Below are 24,886 nucleotides of genomic sequence, written 5' to 3' on the forward strand. Positions count from 1 at the left end.
GGGCCCAAAACGAGCTGCGGTTTTTATTCAGGGGCCTGTCAGCCAGCGCTGTATGAAACCATCTGCCTTTACGACTTCAGTATGTGTGTGATTCCTCCGGCAAGCTCGAAGGTTTTATTTATTTTTTGTTACGGATAGGCCTACTTTTTTTTTTTTTTTTTGACATACATTTTCTTTTCCTGCTGAAATAATATTAAATACACATTTTAGAGCACTCAAAAGAAAAGTTATGGTGATCTAAGCTTCCACTAAACACCGAATAAGATATTTGATCTATTTTTGAAGTTCTTCAACGGTAAGAAAAAAAGAGATACAATTATTTTATCTGTTTATCTGTGTAGCAGGGTTCTGTTATTACGAAGTAAATAACAGTAGGACTTCCTTTCTTCATTCATTATTTAGCCTCTGCAGGATTTTTGATGCATGCATAATTGAACTTGTTTTGTGTGTGTGTGTGTGTGTGTGTCAGCAAGTTTCATTTTTCTATTACAGAACGTGATAGATAAAGTTTCTCCACTCGGAAATACTAAAGCAGTGCAGTTCCCTACCATAGTCGGCCCAAGACAGAAGCAAACTGAGCAGCTGCTTGAAGCACACACACTTACAGCTAAGCTAACAGGCCAGGAGGGAGAGTATTAGTCAGCTGATCCATGGTAGCTTTGGAGGAGCTGCAGAGATCCGCAACTCAGATGGGACAATCGGGAATGTTACAGAGGGTTGCGTTCGATCGACGGATGTTCGTATGTTTGAACGGGTCAAACCTAAATCCAATTAAGAATCCATGGCAAGACTTTAAAAAAAAAAAAAACATTCCTACATGTGCACAAATGGTAAAAGGGGGGAAAAAAACCCCACAGGAATTACATTTGTGATTTTAGAAAATTGTGGCTTTACTGTGTTAACTAAGGTGAGCTGCGTACAAATGGATCAATATTTTCAGATATTTAAAAACTGTAATTTTTCTTTCACTAAAAAAACTAAGCTCTTCTGGATTTGTATTTAAAATCTCAAGGAAACCCATTCAGGTTTGTGGTCAAAATGTGCCAAAAAGTTCATGAGTAAACAGCAGTAAATTACTTGTTTACATTTAATATAGAAACATGTTTAAAATGACATGAAAGTAAGAAAACCAAAAAAGAAAAGGCATTCCATTTTTAAGCAATTTGGACTGTGGCAGTGAGTGGATGAGGGCCTTTGCGTGTGACGGTCTGCTGATTCCACGCCTGCAGGTGTGTGAGTGTGTGCGAGCTTTTTCCAGGCAGCTTTTTTCGTTGTTGTTGTCGCTGGTGTTGCGCGCATTGTTACTAAAACAAATGTATTTATGGAAATGGGACGTAGCGGGAGCCGCTGCACTTCGCATTTATTGAGGCGTCGCGCTCGAGCTGAAGTCAAGTCAGGTTTATTTTTAAAAGGCTTCAAACAAACTAGGTTCATCCCAAAATGGCTTCAGATCTCAACGGAGGACACAAACAAAATGCAAATAAAAGCGAGATGAAAGGGAGGGAAGCAATTCCCCCGTGAAGAAATGACGAGTTTACGGGGAGGAGGAGCGGAAGGAGGGCACGACAAGGTGTAAAAATTTACAGCATCTGTCAGTTGGCTCTGTCTCCGCATCCATGATGCAGGAGACGGAGCTTCTCCTCGCAGGTGTTTTCGGCTGCAGGTATGTTCACGCGACGGGACGCGTGTGCACGCATGGGCCTGGATCGCTTTCTCCCACGGGGATCTTTGCATGTTCAGACAGATGTTTTGGGACTCTCTTTCAGAGCAGAGGTCAGTTCCCCGTCTCTCTCTCTCTCTCTCCTTTGTCTTCCATTCGTCTTCCCCTCTTCTCTCCTTTCACCCACATCTGTTCTTCACTGGCCGTGTTTGGTGTCACCTGAGTCCCAGTGGTGCCGCGGAGGAATCAGGTCATGTTGTAAACTGGTTTCCAGTGCAGCTGCAGTACCAGTGGGAGCTCGCTGCCCCCGCCTCGCCTCCCCATCTACTCTAAATACTGTTAAAGGAGAAAAATGAGGAAGAGGCTCATTAGAACATGAAGAACTGCAATGCCTGCAAGTGTTTTCCATATGTTGTCGCAAACTTCGATGCTCTTTATTGAGATTTTCTATGACAGGACAAGACAAGGTAGTACAGATTTGACCCACACTGGATTTAGTCCGAGTAAATGTGTGCTGAGGATTGCTTGGCTGAAGCTGTCAGAATGTCTCTACTTACAGTAAAACTAGTCCTGCAACAGCTTGAACTGAAAAGCCGCTCAGAAAGGAAGAAGCCGTTACGCCAACGCTGGACTGCAGTTTACAAATTCATTTTGAATACATATTCTCTGGTTTAATGAGACTAAAAATGGAAGTGTTTGACCATAATGGCTGCAGACCACCATCTGAGAAACATGGAGGCGGCTGCGTCATGTTTTGCTGCTGTGCTGTCTGGTGGGTTATGTAAAATAGATGGAATCGAGAAACAAATCTGAAGACATCAGCAAGGAAATTTAATCTTGGGTGCAGATGGGTCTTCAAAATGGACGGTGACCCTTATCGTGATTTCAAATTGGGTACAACGTGACTGAATATATTCGAGTGACCGATCTTAGTCCAACATAAAGTTTATGGGGAGAGGTCAAAAGGCATGTGCAAGAAAGTCTACAAATCAGGAATAATGATTTGTAGACTCATTATTCTACAATGAGCCTACATTGTAATGACTACAGTGAGTCATTATACTTATCAAAGTATAATGAGAAGCTTGTGGAAGGATACACAAACCAACAGGTCACGCAGTGAAAGATAAGTGGGTAACACTTCATTTGAAGGGTTGTAAATAAGACTGACACGAGACTGTGACAAACATGACATAACACCTGTTATGAGTCTTCATGAATGTCTGCGATTGTTGTCAAGAAGTGTCATTTGGTAAATAATGATACAAAGTTGATACTTTTAATTGGCTTTTAATGCAAGTTTTGCATTAAAACTTTGCACTGAAAGTGTCATTACTTACTAAATAATGCAAAGTTTACACTTTTGATGAACTTCTTATGCAACTTTTAGTGGACCTTTGCATTATAAGTGACATTATTGATGGAATGACACTTCATGACAACAGTCGTAAACATTTATGAAGAGTCATTCATGTTCATAACATGTGTGCTATGTTATGTTTATGACAGTGTCATGTCAGTCTTATGCACACCCCTTCAAATAAAGTGTTGCCGATAAGTCTGCTAGTTATTAATAAAAGTGGTGTGCATTTCTGTTTTATTGCTCTCAATTTTTAGCAAATAGAAACAATTTTTGTTATCCAAACTAATCTAAGACAGGAAAGTTTTATTTTTGATGTTATGTCAGACCTGAGGTGGGTAGAGTACCCAAACATTTTACTCAGAACAGCACTAATTTAACATATTTTAACTCGAGTAAAAGCAAAAAGTAGCTGCCGAAGAAAATACTCAAGCAGGAGTAAAACATATTTGGTAAAACATCTACTCGAGTACAGAGTACCTGATGAAAACATCAATCATTCAACATTTTGTCAGGATCTGTGTTTTTCTGTGTTCATTTAGAGTTTTTTGTGTCCTTGCGTCTCTTCGTTGTCCTGTCCTCCCCTTGATTGTTCCCAGGTGTGTCTCGTCTCTGTGATTACCCTCCCGTGTATTTAACTCCACCTGTGTTCTTTGTTCCTCGTCGGGTCCTCGTCAATTATTCGTCAATGTAGAGTCTAGTTTGTCGTTGTCAATGTTCAGTCTAGTCCCGGTCAGTGTTTCCCTGTGCCTGCTGCTTGTGCTGGACTTATTACCATTAAATCATCATATTCATCATTCCTGGGTCCGCTGCCTCTGCCTCACCACTCCATCTCACACCGCTTCATGACAGAAGGACCCGACCATACCGAACGGTGAGGCTGCTAAAGAAATGGACCCAGCTGGAGTTAGGTTCCCTCCAAGAAGGCAGAGCGGAGGGAGGCGGAGATCTGGCAGGGAGGAGACGGAGCTAACCGAAGCCCTCGCCGACCTGCAGCGGGAGCTATTCCGGGGGACAAGACTGGTGTTGGCACCCCCCGGATTCGGCCCCCGTCGATTCCTCCGTCCGGGAAGTCAGCGACGTGAGCCGCCGGTGGACCCGGCCCCTCGTCGCTTTCCGGAGCCGCCACCTCCACGGTCAGCCCGGAGACAGCGGCGTGAGCCGCCGGCAGACCCGGCCCCTCGCCGCCTTCCGGATCCGTCACCTCCGCTGTCAGCCCGGAGACGGCGACGTGAGCCGCCGGCAGACCCGGCCCCTCTTCGCTTTCCGGAGCCGCCACCTCCACGGGCAGCCCGGAGACAGCGACGTGAGCCGCCGGTGGACCCGGCCCCTCGTCGCCTTCCGGAGCTGTCACCCCCGCAGCCGGCCCCCAGGCTTCGCTCCGGCTCACCTCCGCTGCCGGTTCCAAGGCTTCGCTCCGGCTCGCCCCCGCAGCCGTTTCCAAGGCTTCGCTGCGGCTCGCCCCCGCAGCCGTTTCCAAGGCTTCGCTGCGGCTCGCCCCCGCAGCCGTTTCCAAGGCTTCGCTGCGGCTTGCCCCCGCAGCCGGTTCCCAGGCTTCGCTGCGGCTCGCCCCCGCAGCCGGTTCCCAGGCTTCGCTGCGGCTCGCCCCCGCAGCCGGTTCCCAGGCTTCGCTGCGGCTCGCCCCCGCAGCCGGCCCCGAGGCTCCGCTCCGGCTCACCTCCAGCCGGCGCACCCGAGGCCGAATCAGCCGGCGTTCCAGCCGGCGCACCCGAGGCCGAATCAGCCGGCGTTCCAGCCGACGCACCTTCTGAGACTCCCAGTGTTCCTTCCGAGACTCCCAGTGTTCCTCCTGAGACCCTGACCTCCTGCGTTCCTCCTGAGACCCTGACCTCCTGCGTTCCTCCTGAGACCCTGACCTCCAGCGTTCCTCCCGAGACCCTGACCTCCAGCGTTCCTCCCGAGACCGAGACTCCCTGCGTTCCTCCCGAGACCGAGACTCCCTGCGTTCCTCCCGAGACCGAGACTCCCTGCGTTCCACCCGAGACCGAGACTCCCTGCGTTCCACCCGAGACCGAGACTCCCTGCGTTCCACCCGAGACTCCCTGCGTTCCACCCGAGACCGAGACTCCCTGCGTTCCACCCGAGACCGAGACTCCCTGCGTTCCACCCGAGACCGAGACTCCCAGCGTTCCACCCGAGACTCAGACCCCCAGCGTTCTGACCGAGACCCCTTCTGCGCCGACCGAGACCCCCTGTGCTCCACCAGAGACGGCTCGTCATCGCCGTCTGTGGGCGGCCCCCGGGGCTCATCATCGCCACCTCCAGGGCCGCGGACGGCCGCTGGACCGCCTCCTGGGGTCCCGCCTCCGGGGTTCCCGCCTCCAGCGCCGCGGACGGCCGCCGGACCGCCTCCGTGGTTCCCGCCTCCGTGGTTCCCGCCTCCAGCGCCGCGGACGGCCGCCGGACCGCCTCCGTGGTTCCCGCCTCCAGCGCCGCGGACGGCCGCCGGACCGCCTCTGTGGTTCCCGCCTCCAGCGCCGCGGACGGCCGCCGGACCGCCTCCGTGGTTCCCGCCTCCAGCGCCGCGGACGACCGCCGGACCGCCTCCGTGGTTCCCGCCTCCAGCGCCGCGGACGACCGCCGGACCGCCTCCGTGGTTCCCGCCGCCGCGGGCGACCGCCGGACCACCTCCGTGGTTCCCGCCTCCTTTGCCTCCGCCCACCTTGTGGGTAGTTTTTTGTTGTTTTTGGACTCTTGGCCCTCCCTGTGTTTCCGCCCACAACGGTGGGTTGTTTTATGTTTTTTCTGGACTCTGGCCCCCCGTCCGGCGCCCCTCCGCCCACCCTTGTTGTGTTTTTTGTTTTGTGGGCGTCTGGTAGCCGCCCTTGAGGGGGGGGTACTGTCAGGATCTGTGTTTTTCTGTGTTCATTTAGAGTTTTTTGTGTCCTTGCGTCTCTTCGTTGTCCTGTCCTCCCCTTGATTGTTCCCAGGTGTGTCTCGTCTCTGTGATTACCCTCCCGTGTATTTAACTCCACCTGTGTTCTTTGTTCCTCGTCGGGTCCTCGTCAATTATTCGTCAATGTAGAGTCTAGTTTGTCGTTGTCAATGTTCAGTCTAGTCCCGGTCAGTGTTTCCCTGTGCCTGCTGCTTGTGCTGGACTTATTACCATTAAATCATCATATTCATCATTCCTGGGTCCGCTGCCTCTGCCTCACCACTCCATCTCACACCGCTTCATGACACATTTAAAGACTACATCAATAGATGAACCAAATTTTGGTATTTTAATAACTCGTACAAAAAAACATAATTACAAAATGACAAAAGAAAAAAAAAACATTCCAAATCAATTTATTTCGAAATAGAACTTTAACAAAAGCCGCAGGTGTGTCTGTTGAATTTTTCGTTAAAACATTTAGAGTAACCAGAAATGATTATTCAAGTAAAAAATACTCCATAACGAAATTGAGTAAAAGCAAAAGGTACATTTCTTTTTCCTAAACTTTTCTCAGTAAATACTACTCAACTCTGTATCGGTGAAAAATAAATGTGCTTTGCTTTATAACTGAGCTTGAGGCGCTGTGTTGTGTTCATCTAGCTAAAAAAACCCTCAAAATCTAAACAAAATGTTGTGGGGAAAAATTGGAAAAATTTAAAAGAGGTGTGGATACTTTTCTCAAGCCCATTTAAATCTCAAGTTTATTTCCTCGGTGGGACTGAACACTCATGGGGGTTTGCAAAGACGCCACCCTTTCTGCCTCTTTGAAAGCCTCGCGAAATCCAAGCAGAAGGACGTTCGGGAGAATGCAACACATCCGCACGTCTCTCTTCCTCTCACACAGCGTTGCTTTTCGTGTCTAATTCCAGAGGAGATGAGAAATGGAGGAGGGCAAGTGTGATCTCGCAGGTTGACGAAGCAGCCGCTTCGGTTGTCTTCGCCGCACATGTATGTCTGCATATGCGCGCTTACTCGGATCTGTGATCAGTACAAAAGAGGCAATGTGCAAACAAACAGTCATTGTGATGTATTCCACGTTTAGAAGTGCAAGAAGATGATGAAAGTGCAACATGTAGAGTTGCTGAAAGACAAAGAAAACTGTGTTGCGGAGCCAGGATTGAACGCCAGCTGCAACATCAATAACTCTGTGTGTTTTTTCCAATAATGTAACATTTCTGTTCAGACAGCAGTGAAGTAAAAGCATGGACACTTTGTTATGACACTTTTTTCTTTCTTTTCTTTTTCGTTTCCCCTCCACCCCTCCTCCCTTTCGCTCAGGCGGTGCCGTGACAGAGTATGTTTCGCAGGCTCATTTCTAAGTCTGTCTGTTTGCTGTCAACAAGTTTGTGCAAACTGTAGCGGGTCGCATTTCCTCGAGCGTGGTAGGAAAGTCGAGCCTGAGCAGAGGAAGGAAAATCTTTGGGAATTTGCTGCAAATTTTCATGAGGTGAACATCCAGCAGGAGACTTTTGATTTGTTTGATTTGTTTTCCATTTCAGTTTGGAAATGTGTGGAGAAAGTTTGGAATTAGACATTTGTCCGTTTACATTTCTAGATGAATGTGGATGAAGAGGATTGTTTTTAATATATATTTTTAAAAATATATATATCCAGGTTTTATTTTCTATGTAGTTCTACTTCGAAGTTCTCTGTTAGTTCTACATCCATCCATCAATCCATCGTTTGATCCATCTGACAATTCATCCAAACATCCATCCATCTGTCCAACCATCCATTCATCCATCCATCAATCCATCGTTTGATGGATCCCTCTGTCCATCCATCTGTCCATCCATATATCTATTCATACATCCCTCCATCTGTCCATCCATCCATGCATTCATACATCCAATCATCCATCTGTCCAACCGTCTGTCCATCCATCTATCATTCATCAATCCTCCTAATATTTCCTTCCCTCCTTTAAAGTCAGTACTTTCCCATGTAACACATCTACAGACTAACGGTCGAGAAAATATAAACAAATTTTGAATTTTGTGTTTATACTTTAAGAAACGACCCAGAGTGAAGATTTCTGGCGTGAACCATCAGAACTTCGATATCAGGCGCGTAGGAACCCTGTGCTGGAGTTGCTCTCTTTAGGGGCCTTTTTAATGGCGTACATTTTAAGCTAATTCAGGCCAGCTGTGCTCCGAGTCCGAGCGCATAAACAAAACGCTCGCTAGAGCCTGTGAAGTGAGGCAATTGTGTCGGGCTGCCTCTTATACTGTATAGTATGTGGTTTATTGATTTTCCTGAGCAAACCACACACACACAATGGAGATGGGCACAAACCTCCCCAAGCCCCCGCCCCGCCCCGCCGCCGCTTTAGCGAGAGGGAAAAGGGAGAAAGGTGATGTGTGAATGGGTGTTCTTGTCTGAGTCATGCCGGTTTGTTTTTCAGCTCCCTCACTCAACAGTCCATTAGCTCATTGTTGGAGGGGGCTGCTATTGGATTCCAGCTGACATGTTCCCTCAAGTCTGAGAGCAAGAGATGAGGGCGCATGCAGCGCTGAGTGCTCTAATATTGTTCACACACACTCACACGCACGCGTCCGCTAAGATGTGACAAAGAAACGCCGGGCAGGAAAAGAGGGGATAAAAGGAAAGGGGGGAGGAAGAGTTGATGGGGGATGAAAAAAAAGAATGGAGTATCGAAACTGTGAAAGGAAATAGGAGGAGATCAAGTTCTCACGTGTCTTTGTTGCTACAATCGTCTGTCGGCGTGAGTTAGCGATTGTTTTGACAATATGACACCTTGTCTGAATGATTGTTGAAAAATACTTCATAATTGGGTGTTAATTTGCCCGAGAGTTTTATATTTCACCTACATGAATGAACGCCTGTAGAATAACAGGTCAGCTGTAATTTTGCACGTGTCCAGGTTGGAGAATATAATCTCTCTGGATTTCATTCAGAATCCTGGTAACATTTTTTATTTATATATATTTTTTTCTGTCTTCCAGGGGCCTCCAACCACCACAGTCAGTCCACGCTGCAGCCTCCACTGCCGCCTCCACACAACCACCACAACCTGTCCCACCAGTCTGCAAACAGCCTGAACAGAAACACCCTGAGGGGGGGACGGAACCCCATTCACGCCCCGGCTCCGGGCACCGGAGATGGACCCACCACCCCGGAGTCGGTCCAGCTACAGGACAGCTGGGTGCTCAACAGCAACGTCCCGTTGGAAACCAGGTCGGAAGATCAATGTGTATTATTTTATTCTTCTGTTGTTTTGTTTTTTTGCAGCCGACAGGGCAACGTTTGCTAAAAACAGTCAGTATATCAGGGGAATCAACCCTGTCTTTCTGTTGATCAGATGAATTTCAGCTTATTTTTTTACTTAAATGCCGACTGATCAGTCAGAAACTCAAAGATCTGATCATTTACTAGTCAGTGAAAGCTCCATATTGGTAATTTTTTTGTTTTACCAAAAGCAATTTTTTTTAGCCTAAATTATCTTTTGGCAATAAAAAGAGGGTGATTTTATCTGGCAAAAAAATTACATAAGCCAATTATTTTAGGAGGGTGACAATATGTAACCACTGCTACCCCACACCGACATCAACACTCTTCAGTGTGGATGCTGCCACTGAGTGAAAAAAAAAAAGTTTGTAATTTTAGCAAACGTTAGCCTAGAGGAGGTGTTTACAAATGAAACCACAGTAAATGCAGAAATGTAAAAAGAAAACTTTCTCTACAAGTTTAGAGATGTCTACGGTTCACTGAGGCTGTGAAAGAACGAGAGAGAGTGAGACTTAAAGTAGACAACGTAAAGGCTGATTTCACAGCATCTGCTTCGTCACACACATGCTGTGGTGCCTCCTCTGCTTCTCGTGGAAATAATTAAAGACCACTGACACTGGGAAGACAAGGAAAAAACTAAGTTCTTTTTAATCTATTTTTATATATTCTTGTAGTTTGCAAAGGGAAATCGGAATCAGAAGATTTACAAAACTGGTTGTCTGAAAGCACTCCCCAAACCCCCCAACAAAAATTGATTAGTGCATCTTTATTAATACATAAGGGTGAAATGAGAATTGAATTGTTTGAGCTGCCCTTTGACTTTGACAGTTTTAATGAGGACTGCATGTTGTGAAACAAAAACATTGATGCCTCTACCGACTGCATTTTAGGTTCTCAGTAGGAAAAAAAGAAACAAAATAAGAAGTGTAAGAATTCAGCAACTGACCGTCAGCCAATAATGAAGGTTGGAGCTGACACCTGACACCTCCTATCAATCACAGGCAAAAATGTGTTTTTCCTTTTCACCTTTTTTGTAATGAGTCTGGACCACATTTCATCATCCTTAGTTCAAGATCTGAACTACTTAGACTCATCAAACCTAAGCTGAATAAACCTACTATTTATTAGGACCACTTTAGAATTAAACAAACATTAAAAGCAGAAATATACAGTACAGACAAAACTGGACAGAAATATTCTGACATTACAGAGTCTTCAAAGCACAGGTTGTGATTTATCAGTCCACTCCTTTTCTTTGTAAAAAGAGGGAAATCCTACTTTTCTCAAAATGTAACTAAAACTAATCTGGACTTTTGAGCTGGATGTGTGGCTCCACTCCTGGTATTAAGTTCTGACAAACTGAAGGTTAAAGACATTTTAGCTCAACAAGTACATTCTGCTTTATAATTCTTCATCCAAACTTAACAAAATGCTGCCAAAGAACACTTAAAACCTCTATGTGGTTCTAGCAGACACAGCTGAGGGTTAAAGATAAGAGCTACTGTAACTCTAATTGGCAACAAGACGGCCTCATAGCAACACTGTCTCCTCCGAACCCTTCTGAACTAGCTCTCTAAGTGCAAGCTAACTTTTTTTTTTTTTTTGGGGCCTTAAAATGAGTTTGCAGTTTGCACCACACAAACGGGTTTATTGAACAGGTGAATTTGTATTCCGCAACGTCTTGGAGAAAGCGTTTAAAATCCAGCAGAGCCCGTGTGATAAAAAATTGAAAGGTGTGACGCAATTAAGATGAAAGCTCTTCTTTGAACTTTCCAGTCAATATTAATTTCTAACTATGCAAAGGAGGGAGCTGCAGACTCCGTGTCAGCTGCGGTACAAATCCATACCATTTAAAACACACCAGACAACACCAGGCTGCAAAGTTATCACAAAACTCTGAGAGCAAAAGTTATACAGAACGTGGCCCAAGCTTTGGAACGGATGGACTGCGGTAATATGGCAGTTCCTGACAACGGTGCTGCTCTTAAGGAAAGCAGTGTGCCTGAATTTTTTCACATGTTGTCATATTGCAACTGACAGTGTTAATGTAATGTCTGCAATAAAACAACAAAAAGAAGTGCAGATGTGCTTAGCAAAAAGAAATAATAAGTGCAGTCAATTCAGAAACCTTTTAGTACATAAAGCTCTGTGTTCATTTAATCCCAGTATCTTTTTAAAGTAACCGGCCGAGCAAGGACAGAGCTAACCGGCAAAGACACTCAAAGTAACTCTGTAGGAGCTGCAGAGATCCACAGCTCAGGTGGGAGAATTTGTGGACATGGCAACTTTAAAATTGTGCGCTAAGCAAATTTGAATGAGGTTGAGGATTAACAACTAACTACGTGGCCCTCATGATTCTAGAGGGCCACAAAAATATCACTTGAATTTAAGAAATATGCAGTGAAAGCTATAATACTTTAACAGTTTGTTAGTTTCATCAAAATCTTCTGCCACAATCGGCTCCCTGGGGATACATCGAAATGAAAATGAGTCTGACGCCCATGGTCTATCACATGCAATTATTTCGAAAATAAGCATTTTTTGTCGTAGCATGACAAAATGCTGTGCATAAACGTGAATAAGTAAACGGGTGTGAGAACCATCACAAGTGGCTGCAGCACCGATGATATGAACTCGGGGGTCAGGAGGGAAACCAGAAGGCCTGGCTCTCCTTTCTAACACCCCACAGGGAAATTTCTAAATGATTATTTACCCAATTTTGTTCACAGAGGAACCTCTCGTACGCAACCCCCCGGATCACAAAAGGAAGTGACTCCTGAGTGTGTCGCTCGGAAGCACTCTCTACCCCGTCACAAAGCCTGACACAAAAAGCTACGCATATCAAAGCCATTATGCATGCTACCTGGAGTGAGCTGGCAGGAAATACAAACCATTTTCACACACGCTACACGTGCCTTTGCCAGTGTACAAAGAACACTTACTGGGCAAACAGAGCATTCATGCGGGGTATTACTATTCATGAGGCACGCAGTTCGAGGGACGCTGCCGTCCTCCCTGCTAGCATGCTCGCCGCCCGTCTCTTAACGTTTTTACTCTGCAAGCCACGTAGCTGTGTTTCTCCTGCTGGGCACTGGAGCTTCCAGCTCTGATGGGTCCAGATAAGCTCCCCCGAGTGCTGGCCCCGTGCAGTATTTATGAGGCCCGGCCATGTTTAATTCAGCCACACTGATATCTGGCCAAAGCTCAGCCAGTGCTGAAGCAGTGTGTTGTTATGCTTGATCGGCAAAGAGGCACGGTGTGGGAACAAGAACACCTTTTAGGAAAGAAAAAAAGATTCTCACAGTTGCTTATCAGGACCCGCGTTGCCGTGGGGACGCGCAAATCATTCGGAGACTTTTTCTGTCTTTTTTTCTCTTTCTTTCTTTTTTTTTTTTTTACTTATTTTATTTAACCGGGTATGTTGACGGAAAATAAATTCTCATTTTCAACAACAACCTGTTCAGAAAGCGTTAAAATATGATACAACAGAATATCATACATCATAGAAAAAAACAAAAGTACAACCATATTCATACTGACCAAATGTATTATAATCCACATATGAACAGTTTCCAAGAACAGCTGCATTGATCAGACGCTGTGGTTTTAACTGGGATGTGAACGTATTGATCTCTAGCCATTTTTTGCAAGTCGTTCCAATCATTTGGTGCCGCAAAATAAAACGAGGACCGGCCTCAGGATGTACGAACTCTTAGGTCCATCAGAGTGATGAGTTTATAAAAACATAAAATGGGAGAATCGTTGGAAATACTGATAAGAGGGCAAAGGTATGGAGGGGTTTTGCCATTATTAGTTTTATAGATTAATTTGTACCAGTTTATTAATCTGCGTGAATGGAGTGATGGCAGCGTTTTACAAGTGAGTATAGATGTCAATGGTGCGCATTAAAACGGATAGCAGTTACAAAAATGTATTACAGAGTGATTGATGACATCTTGCTAATGGAGTAGAGTTTTAGATACAGATTTGTAAATCACCATGTGGGAGGGCGCGTGGTGACGGGCGGGATCTTGCGAGGAGTTCCAGTTTTATCTGTCATTTCTGCTGTCAGGAATAGTTCAGTGGCCTCTGCTGAAACAAAACTGAAGTATGAATTACTTTTATTTTTATTTTTTTTTGTCTTTCCGAGGGTGTACACGATTGCCCACTTCACAGTGGCCGCGCTCCCTCAGAGGCAGTGTTTGTCCATGCTCAGGTGGCGGCGTTGGGCTTGGCTCGGAGCCTGCCGCTGTGAATGGAGCCCAGAGCTCCGCCCTCCGGCCTGGATTGAGCCCCAGCCGCTCGGTGGTCCTGGCTGCGACGGAGGACGAGAAGGGAATGTCTGGAGCTGCTGGAGCTTGTGATTGGGTCGGAGCCAGCAACGCAGAGCCAAAAAGTCACAGCAACCCTGCGCTGGCAGTAGGCGTCCTCCATCTCATTACAACCGGCAGCTATAGGAAATGATGAGCAACCTGCTCGCGTGAGGGAGCCACTGCCATGTGATTGAGTGCGTTTGTGTTTACTGTGTGATTACATCCAAGCATGTGTGCTCCCGGCGATTGTGACTGGCCCCCCTGTCGTGATCATATGTAAATCCTGGCATTTGATGTCCACTCGTTATGGTGAAAGCGTGCGAGCGTGTGTGTGTGGGTGTGTGTATGTGCGTGCGGCCTGACCCAATACTTTGACAGCCCTGAGAGGATGAAGATTGATCACCTAAGAGCACTCTAGGGCTCGGATGACTGGCAGAGTCGGAGAGAGATAGAAATTGACGATCGGGGGAGCGGGAAGATAGCAGAGAAATATAAGTCGGCGGAGAAGTGGGGGTAGAAAGAAAGGGTTTACGGTAGAGGAGGGAGAGATAAAGAGGGGGAGAGAGAGGCAAAGAAATTGAGAGAAGTGGTGATTGAAGGAGATTGTTTTGGGGAGTGTGTGTGAGAGAAGATAGAAAGGCCGAGGAGGGAGATTGGGAACCGAGGAACATGGATACATTTACCAGTGTGAGATAAATGACTATAGATGGCTCCCGCTATCGAGGGTGTGTGTGCGTGTGTGTTTGTAAGGCAGCGCGAGAAAAAGAGGAGAAGAGCGCATTTTTCTATGTGAGGGCGAGTGCACATGTGTATACATGTGTTGCAGCATTTTGTGAGAAAGCACCTGATTTCCAATTGGTCCCTTGGAGCCTTTTTGCCTCGCTGATGCCAGGTTCAATCTCTCTCTGTGATCTCAGGACGTTCCCTAGCACCCCCACCCCACTGCCCACTCCACTGTGGGCCACAAGTCTAAGGGAGAAATAAGCTCCCCGAGAAGGCTGCAGCATCTCAATTTATCTGGAGAGAACGGCGGAGGATGGGGTTAGGGAGGGTGGGTTACTTTCAAATGCATTACTGAGGCGACAGGGAGAAGATCCAACCTGTGGGAAAGGATCGAGAAAAGATTTATTCTCAGCTGTGCAGCCGCTCCTGTAATGTGCAACCATTACTCCTTAACGTTATGCAACGCTTATTAACAGTATGACCTTGCATTCTCTTAACGTTTGCTTTAAAATTAATATTTGGCTTTTCTTCTCCGCTCCTCTAATAATTGAAAAAAGAAAAAATTGTTTTCCTCCAACTGCATTCTCTTTTAAAGTTTTTTGGGGGGTTTTCTAGCTTAATGCCAAAAGCCAATCTGTTTATGCTCGAGACCATAACCAGTGCAGCAGCAGTACGGATTTGTATCTACACCGAAAAACGCTTGTTTATATTTATCATGAACATATTTTCAAAAGTGAAAGCAAATTACCACCATTTTACATGAGCTCTTAAATAGCCAAACTGACCAGACTAACATTTTGAAGTCTATTCTCTGAGCTGGGACTGGGATGGTGTGCTCTATCTTTCTGGTTTTAGTGAGAACTCAAACAGGTTGACCAGTGAAGATAAAGATAAACGTATGGATGTTCAGAAATTTAGAAAAAAAAATCCCCAGTGAAATAGCCTTTTAGCTAAGCTCCAAGCAGACACTGTTCAACACTGAAAGTGACAAATGGTTGTCTCAGCTTATACATCATTTAAATCTGCTCTGCCATGGTTTGGGCAATTAAAGCACTTTTTACAATAGAGCAACATTCATTCAGACGTTTGAGCCACAGTTATTCGTTGCTTTTGTGTAACTGAGAGTTACCTTCATATCTTTGAGAGAAAACAAAGGGCATTTCAATATTAGGAAGCAGTAACCACAGCGTTGTTCCTTGTTCTCTTGTCCAACAGCTGGTCAGCCGGAGGTCGGCTTCTGAGAAAGGTGCATTTCTTTTCCCAGACAGTTGCTGTTTTGATCCCCAACATTCCCAGTCCACACGCTGAGGGTTGCGATACCGAGCGAGACGACGTCCGCACTGCCTCCCAACTACCAAAAGCAGCAGAGAGACAGATGTGAAATTTATTCAAATGTTGGCCATACATAGCTGTAGATTTACATTCCATGAGTCAGAGTCTGATGTTAACAGCAGATTAATCACAAAAGGTCAGTGATTTAATCATCTGTCGAGGATGAGCAGTTTCATGACACATTCTGGATTAAGTCATGCATTTAATCATCATGTGTCACGCATTAATTAACCGCCTTTTAGTTTATGGCACAGGGGTAGACGTGCCTTGTTTTGTTTTTTTCTTCTTTTAAAGCAAGCAACTTATGCTGGTCTAGAGCCAATAAACTACAAGTTATGCAACAAAGTTTCAAGAGAGATTGAACCTGCTAATCTATTCTTAATAGTTTGGCCATTGGCCAGTTGTTGGGTTTATGGAGTGAGTTATTGGAAACCTGATCAAATGAAATTGATAGTTGCTTTTCATAGTTTTAGTTTTTTATGCATCCATGATCTCCTTTTCCAAAATTGGGCTGCAGAGGTAATAGGTCCAGTAGGGAAACACAGAAATCTTCCTCGTCAGCTCTCTCTAGTGTATCCTGTGCAGCCCCTGCAGTGACCTGAAGGGATTTATACTTCCTCCAGCATGTATTTGGTCCACCCTGCGGTCTTCCTCCAGTGGGACTTGCCTGGCAAACCTTCGAAGGATCCAGGAGGCATCCCGAACAGAACCAAATCTACTGATTTTTTTTTTTTTTTTTTAAGCAGAGATGCAGCAGAGATCTTGTCTCTGAATCCAGCTGACCTGCGAGAAGGACATGTCAGCTGCTGATCTGCAAGATGCCTTTCTTTGCGTTATGATCCATGTCTTATGACCACTGGGGGAGAGCATAGATTGATGGGTAAAACGAGAGCTTAGCTCTTTAGCTCAGCCGTTTTAAACCAGAACAGTACACGCATTCTTGCAGAAGAGGCCTCGGGTTATCTATTCATCTCCTGACCGATCGTTTGTGAACGTGACATCAAGATAATTAAAATTCTCCACAGTAGAACTGCATGGTGGGATTTGCCTTTTTCCGGTTGGGCTTTTAGGGCCTCGGAGGAGTTGACTCTGGTCCCACTCGCTTCACAATCGTCTCCGATCTGCTCAAGTGCATGCTGAAGTTTATGCCCTGAAGATGCAAGCATTACTACATCATCTGCAAAAAGCAAAAAAAAAATTTTTTAATTAAATAAGACCCTGTCATTCCCAAACTCAACGCCCTGCTCTGCTCTACCAAAGACCCCGGACTTCATCCGAAGTTCCAAAATCGACTCACATTTTGCGTAGACCAAAATTGCGCCATTTTTTCCCACCACCCGAATGAACTAGCTCTGTTCAAAGTGTCTTCTGATTGGTCAGAAGGTTTTTGCCGTGCGTTCAGACAGAATTGTCAATATTTCTCTTCATCTAGTCCGCTGCCTCTCTACGGTTTTTGTATCTAGACGAGACATGAATACCTTTTGAGGAACTCAACTGACGAAACTGAGGAATTATTTGTACAATTCTTCACTAAATAGCTGTTATACTAATAAGACTTGCAAATGGTCAGTAACTCCTGGATGGAAATTGTAACATTGACTGTTGAATGACGTACGTCGGGGCTTTTAGTCTGGAGACCCAATCCATGACGGGCAGCACATTTTGGCTTTTGTCTGTCGTCAATAGCATCATCTGAATAAACATCCCTCATACAGTTTTCACCTGCCGCTTGTTTGGTTTTTTTTTCTTCGTATCTTTTGTTGTTTTTCCTCTCTCTCTTTTTTTGTAATTACAGAAGGTAACAGTTGTCAGCGGTTTCCTCCACCATATTCCCCTCCCAGAGAGCTTTGTGTTTAATTCTCAGATCCGAGTGTTTTCATGGCCACTCCCTTAACAAGTCGACCTCCCTTAATTGTTCTCTACATCTGACATGTGTTGATGCGTCTCAGGCTGCCATCCTCGTATTAGCCAGAGCTGAGAAAATGAACCGTGTTTCCGTGGCTGTGTAAAAGCGCGTGTGTGTGTGTGTGTTCGCTCAGGGGGAATGCCAGCTTTGACTTGCTGCTAATTACCCAGCATGCTCTCTGTTCTGTGGTTAATTGTCCAGGTCCTCGTTTCCTCTCGATGGGACGTGGGGTGGGTGGAGGGGGGGGGGGGGGCTGAGAAAAAAAAACAGGTCCTGTCTTCTTCTTCTCTGCCCATCTTCCAGTGCGTAGCCTTCCATCTCCATCTTCCTTCCTTTATGTCACTTGTTGCTCAGCGGGGATGCAAATTAAACCTCCGGCTGCCGTAGCAGGACAAGCCGGCGGAAGAAAACTCGCACAAATTTGTGCCGCCCGTGCGTGGGTGCTTACCTCTAGATCTCAGTGTAAATGTTTGTCAGTGTGTGATTTAGGTTTTTGTTTGTTCGGAGTATTTGTGTGTCTAAAGAGTTAGACGCGAGGGGAGCCGGAGCTCGGAGGTAGGGGTCTCTGTCAGCTTTCTCTAATTATGTGTGGCATTTCCATACTGGACCACTGTCGAAAAAAATGTAATAAATAAATAAACAGATGCACAAAAACACACACGGACGCATAAATACACAGCCCAGCCCTTGCCTAATGATACAGAGCTGTGATTGTTGGCTGCCTGCTATGATAGAACCCCTCCATTGCCGTCCGCAACATAAATCAATGTCAATTACCTCCCCAGAGCACATTAGACACTTTCCATTCCTGCTCATAATTAGTGCGGACCGTAGACATATTCCCATCCCACACAGGCTCGCCGAGCGCCGTCTACACACAAACAACAAAGCCTTGGACTGAAACGATTTCGCTGGGCGAGTTCAAATGCATACCGGCACATCAAAAATCGCATGCATTGTGTCGCGCAGAATGCGAGCGGCTCGCCGGCTCGCTCGCCGCGCGTTAGGAGGATTGTAATTAATTAGCGCCGGCCTTGCCATCACAGAGTGCTTCAATGGCTGTGAAAATGAGTTCAAGCAGACACAAGCTGCTTGACCTTGGGGAAAGTGGGTGCGCGTTTTGTTGTGCGCACACCCCACGCGTATGTGCATCCTTGCGTTTGGCAGCATATATGAATTTTGCATGCATAATAAAAAAGGGTGAGAGGTGGGGTATTTTTAGACAATAACATCATATTTCCTTTACCTGCCGTCTCCCCGTGCTCCCCATGCCTCCGTCTGTCGGGTGTGTTTTTGTTCCTCCTTTCTCCCCTTTTCTCTCATGCAACACACCTGACAGGTATGTCAGGTAACGGGGAAGGAGGGGAATCCGGGGGGACAGCAATCCAACAATCAGTGGTATAAAATGCAGAAAGAGTGGGAGAAGGAGGACCAGCACCAACAGACTGAATAATTGATAGAGAGAGTGGAGCAGTGCTCCCAAAACAAATCTTCATGCTCGGAGCCCATTACCTGTTTTTAGCAAAGAAAAAAAAAAAAAGACACACACTCTCTCTGTTTTGTTAACAGCGGTGATTAAAGGCATCAAAATGATAGGGGGGAGCGGAGGGGCTCAAAGCAGAGATAAGCTCTGTTTCCCTGCTTCTCAAAGGACAGCCAATAGTCTGAATGCTAGTGACAGTGGGCTGCATTAGAAAAAGGACAGCCCTGACACACATTCAGGCAGACATGAGTCACAAGTCCTGGACTGGAGGCGGAGAAGAGTGACAAATCCAGTTGACGGAGAGGAAAAAGAGACTCGGAGCCCTCATAACTCATTCTAGTTATGAGAATCTCTTTACCAAGACTGAGTCAAGAAGTTTAGGGTTTAGCTCTTCTGTTTGGAAATTCCCACAGAGCAAGTGAAGTAAGGCAGGGCTGTGAGAAAAAGAAACAATTTTTCTCTATTTTCTGCCACTCAAAGTAGAAATAGTGACACGTACAATATACAATAGCAGCAGAGGCCCAATCAAGGTATTTTTACATTGTTAACTCCATAATCTGAAACCAAAATTCAACTCCCAAATATTGATTTCCGAACTCTTGCCGAGATAAAACGTTAGTGTTGTTGTTTCTAAATGAATGTGAACTTGTTTTCTTTGCATCATTCAAGGTCTGAAATCACTGCGTCGTTTTTGTTATTTTGACCGTTTTTCATTTTCTGCAAATAAATACTACATTTTTGCTTAGAATTTCGGATGTTGTTTAGTAGTTTATAGAATAAAAGAACAAAGTTAATTTTACTCAAATATATACATATAGAGAGTAAAATAAGAAATCTGATCATTTTGAAGTGGGCTCTTCATTTTTTTTTTTTCAGAGCTGTATATGTATATGTTGGGTTTTATCATCTGCATCCTCATTGAGTTTAGCTGCTTTATTTTAAAAAAAGATGGCTTTTCTATCATGTGCTTGGAAAAAAAATATATATACAGTTTATGGAAGGTGTTTTTTCTGATCCGATCAATTTTGGTTGCCTCTAAAAATCTAAAGGCTTTTCATCTTTTCCACTGATGCTTACAATGAAAGAGACCAAACTGGCTCCCATCCTTTCTCTCTGAAGAGTTTTGTTCTGTAAAGTACTAACGAATCTTGACCATGTATGTGTAATTTTTATGAATTCAGATTCAGATTTATTATTTCTTTAAAAAACAACAAAAAAACAACACAACCAAATAAAACCCTATTTTACAAACCGAAAATTTACCACAAAAGGAATAGACTGAAACCAAGACTTGTACTTCCTTCTCATAGACTCAGCAATTTACAAAAATGAAAGACATCTTTTGCCTCATACACACATAAGCACACATGCCATGGAATATTTGGATTTCCCACAGGATGAATAAACGCATCAAGTCATCATTTTATTGAAGATTATAGCTTTTTGTGTCAAGATGAGTATATATATATATATTTTAGAAGCTGAAGAGGGCACCGAATAAAAACATGTTTACCCTTGAAGGCATGTAAAAGTTTTAGGCGCGCCCAATAACGGAGATAATGCAGATACTCTGAAGTAAACCAAAAATGACTCATTAGCTCTGACAATATTGTTCTTTGCCTTTCAAGCAAGGAAACTCGACGCAGTGTTTTCCCCTTCGCAGCCCTCATCCCCAAGGTCAGAGGAAACTCAGAGGGTTTGATGAAAAACACATATTCTCACTTCCACACACGATCCCAAGGGGGACAAGCAAGACAAGACAACTTCCTCAAAACACTGTGAGGCAAAGTCCCTTTTTACTCCGTCTCTGAGGCAGGGAGGTGACCTTTCCTCCTGCGATATGTCACACTCACCTGAGGGCTCTGTTCTGTCGTACCACCTGAGGTCTGTGTGTGCGTGGAGGTGGGGATGGATGTGGGAGGGGGCCCACGGCCTCTCCACATGTGCGCTGCGGGGACGCGTTGCAAAAGATGACACAAAAAGGTTTCACCCGTGTTTTTGTCCTCCTTTCTTTTCACTGTCTCTTTACAAGATTTTAAATGTGGGATACCTCTAAAAGTGGCCGCTGCTGTTTTTAAAAAGGTTAAATTATTTTTTTTTAAATTTATAAAACAGAGCAATAAGGTGATTAATTACAAGTGGGCTACAACACACTAAGGAAATATAAGTATAGTTGTAGAAGTTTCAATGTGTGAGCATACGCACAAACAGTGAAAGTGGAGGATAGTAGATAATGTTGAGTGAAAGGATGGGGGCTCAGATCCCTCTCTGATGTTCTTTCTGAACTCTGACCCCTACCTGGACCACGAGGAAGAGAAGAAAGCGCTGCAGTCCTGATCCTGTCCAGCCGTTAAGGGCAGAAACGGGACACATCATAAGTGAGGGTGAAGAGGAGAAAAACGAGGGCAAAAGAAACAAGGTTGTATCAAGTGGAGGTCAAAGCGAGAGCTTCACCAGAGACGCAGTTCAAGGATGTCCTCACAAATACGCTTGTCGGATTGAAAACAAAACTGAATGGAAACTCACACGTGAGTCTATTTCCACTTGTTAAATGTGTCACTGTCTTTCCCCTTGACGTCTCCGCAGGCACTTCTTGTTCAAGACGTCATCAGGGACCACCCCGCTCTTCAGTAGCTCCTCCCCCGGATACCCGCTGACGTCGGGGACGGTGTACTCTCCGCCGCCTCGCCTGCTGCCCAGGAACACCTTCTCTCGCTCAGCCTTCAAGCTGAAGAAGCCGTCCAAATACTGCAGCTGGAAATGCGCGGCAGTTACGGCGATCGCAGCCGCCGCCCTGCTGGCCATCTTACTGTCCTACTTCATTGGTGAGTGGCAACTTCAACACTCAACGTGTAAAATGAAATTTTACTGCGTTTTTATAGCAGTAGCCAAATCCGACTTACGTATTAAAATAGAAAATGTACTTTAGTTTGAGAACATTTATTCAATGACAAAAGCTATCTTGCATTTTGTAACAAGTGTTTTTAACAAATTCAGTGGTGCTACATAATTATTGGCAAGAACCACTTTGTTCACCTTCCTTCTGCCAGTTGTACAGCATTTAGATTTGCATACTATAGCTGAGTTTTCATTACAAATGTGCGCAACACGTTGTTGATATTCCTCTAATGTCAAAAGAACACAATTTTGCAATTATCGTGTTTCCATTAAATAGGAAACACAATTAAAATCACACGTGAATAAGTTTGTTCACGATAAGTCGTTAAAAAAATATGCCAATCAATCATCCTCCATCCGCTTCCTGTTGTCTTCTTTGTCTTTTCTGCCTGTAGTAACATGCGGTTGTTGATCACGTGACTCATGATGGGCGAAAAACAGTGTTTCCATTTTCACTTTTGCAAAGTACACTAATTTCTATACAACCGAAAGACCACTTCATCCTAGCGGCAAAATGTTTTAGCAGAAAATCTTCAGTTTTTACAAAATTGGCGCGTTTACATTAAGCAAATTTATTTCCGTGATTCCAATTTCCACAATTTTATGATCGGTGGAAACGCAGCTAGTGAGAGAGATGGCAACCCATCTTAGAACAGTCCATCTAGATCTTCTGGCACTGTGGGTCTTTATCGCCCTGAAAGACCCAATAATGTCCCGTTTTCAGTTTTTTGACTTTTCACCCGATATTAATGTGGAATGTCATCGTTTCATAAAAAGTCCATTATGCTATTCACTTTAATAAGGTTCTCTGAGCCTTTAAAGAAAGAAACTTTCCCACAGCATCACAGGTCCTTTACCATACTTCACAGTGGCTACAACATATTGTTTTTCATGACAAAATACGTCATATGTAATTACTAAAAAGCTAAGTTTTTGTCCCATCTGACCACAGCAACTGTTCCAGTTCAACTCTCAGCAGAGTTCACCAAAACTTACATATTCATGTTTGTGAATGTAGGACCAAAAATAATAAAAATTGTTTTCTGGCAAACCTCCCAAACAACCAGGTGGTGCGTGGATAACACAAAGCAGTCGTTATAAGGATCAGGTTATCCCGGTGTAGCACTTTTTTTCTTTCTTTTTTTTGCAGTTCGCTGACAGTTGCGAATTTTTTCACCTTCCTCTCCATTCTGCTCACTCTTCGTGGTGGCAAGACAAACATGGGTCTGCTTCCGGCTTTGTTTGTCACCGTTCCAGTTTTTCAAAACTTTAGAACTTTTTGCTCCGACTGCAGATCTGAGCGAGTTTAGACGCGGAGCGACTTTCCTCGTGCCGTTCAGGACGTCTGCGTTGACTAGATGGCATGCTTTCTTGTCTTACCCATTTTGAAAAGCAGCTAACAGAAACTCAAGTTTGAGTCATGTGATATTTATTCATTTATTGTTTATTTTTCTTTTAAACAAATATTTCTTAGCATGTTGATTTTTTTTTTTCCTCTGGATAAACCACTAACTGGTCAACAGCCAAAGAATTGTCTGTGGGGTTTTTTCAACTATTTTAGGGTCGTTTTGATGAGCTGGATCCAAAAATCACATTGGTTTTGTTCAATCAGCTCAACTTTCTGAGCTACGGATGCAACATGAGCATCAAAATGTGTCACTTGTTCTCCCATCTGGATCGGTTCCCTGAGAATCTGGGATCAATGAGTGAAGAGCAGGAGGAGAGACTCCATCAGGACAGAAAAGAGACGGAGACGTAATGTTCAGTTTCCATGTACTTATCCTCATCACTCAATTTACAGACATCCAAGTTTGTAACATTTAATTGTAACACGTTGTTAGAGAACTTTTTTTTTTCCTCCTTAAACCTTTTTTGAATGAGAAATATTAATGGAAATTAAAAAAATGTGATTTATCTGAATAAAATTAGAATGAAAACCTCACCTGATTGGGGAGAAATGGGTGTCATTTTTAGGATTCAGTGGAGCAAAATAGTCCTAATTCAGTTGAAAAAACTTCCAAAAAATATTCTTTTGTAACACAGTGTAAACTTAAAGAAAAAATTTGTTTAAAAAATGTGTGAGATTGCACTGCGGCAATAAAACAATAAAAAAACGATTTTATTTTAAGGCTTTTACACACCGGTTGTGTCAGTAGCCGGATGGTGCTGAATACAAATGACCAACATGCTGGAAAAGTGAAAGAATCCAGCCTCTGTCACACATGAACACCTCTTTTATTTCGAGTTCTTCGGTCCAGCTTGTGTTGTGCTAACCTACAATCCTTCAGCTTTTGCTTTTATCTTTTTTCCCCTCCCACGCCGGAATAAGAGAAGAAGAAGAAGAAAAAAAAAATGTGTCAAGTTAACGGCCCGCTACAAACACCAAGCAGAGTCTGGGGCGTGTGAGCTTTTGTCGCTTTAGCTTTGTTGTGCCGCTCTGTCAAAATCGGCCTCAACAGATGCCTCGGCCTCCTCTCAGTCCTGGTAAACAGCCACTGAGACAAACACACACACACACACACAGGCCCACCCCCACACACACCGCAGAAATGACCAAGACTGTTTGGGTGAGCAGGTATCAGTCTAAGTGGGGATCCTAACAGACCCAGCAGGAACCTGGATGTTTTTCACTGATCTGAAGCCAGCGTGCGATACTTGAAGGAATGGCAGACACTCAGAGCGCATCAGGAAGAAAATCTGATGCCTGTCTACCGCTGGATCTGCAGGAAGAAAGAGAAAAGTATTGCTCAGTGTGTGTGTGTGTAGGCGGGAGTATGTGTGGGCATGGATTTATTTATTTTTTTGACCTCCTTCACTGGCCGAGAGAATGCAGACCTGTGCTGTTTATCCGTCGGTGTGAGAGACAGAGGGAGGGAGGCAAAAGAAGGAGGATTTGAAAATATGAGTACGTCTATATGTGTGTCTATTTTAGAATGCGTGTGTGTGCGTCAGTAGGTGTGTGTGAAAGGAGGCAGATGTGACACCAAGCCCCTGATTGGCCTC

The 24,886-nt window shown here is 44.7% G+C and overlaps 1 protein-coding gene across 6 annotated transcripts in view; it reads left to right on the top strand.

Annotated features, from left to right (window-relative positions):
• The window catches only part of tenm2a (teneurin transmembrane protein 2a), a 291,969-nt gene that overhangs the window by 204,373 nt on the left and 62,710 nt on the right, over positions 1-24,886 (top strand). For all 6 annotated transcript variants that reach the window (XM_032554630.1, XM_032554631.1, XM_032554628.1 and 3 more), the window contains 2 exons: positions 8,946-9,177; positions 21,572-21,810. In XM_032554630.1, coding sequence (XP_032410521.1) covers positions 8,946-9,177; positions 21,572-21,810 — 471 coding nt within the window. The remainder of the gene's footprint in view (positions 1-8,945; positions 9,178-21,571; positions 21,811-24,886) is intronic.

The sequence above is a fragment of the Xiphophorus hellerii genome, chromosome 23 (genome assembly GCF_003331165.1).
Source record: "Xiphophorus hellerii strain 12219 chromosome 23, Xiphophorus_hellerii-4.1, whole genome shotgun sequence".
Taxonomy (NCBI): domain Eukaryota; kingdom Metazoa; phylum Chordata; class Actinopteri; order Cyprinodontiformes; family Poeciliidae; genus Xiphophorus; species Xiphophorus hellerii.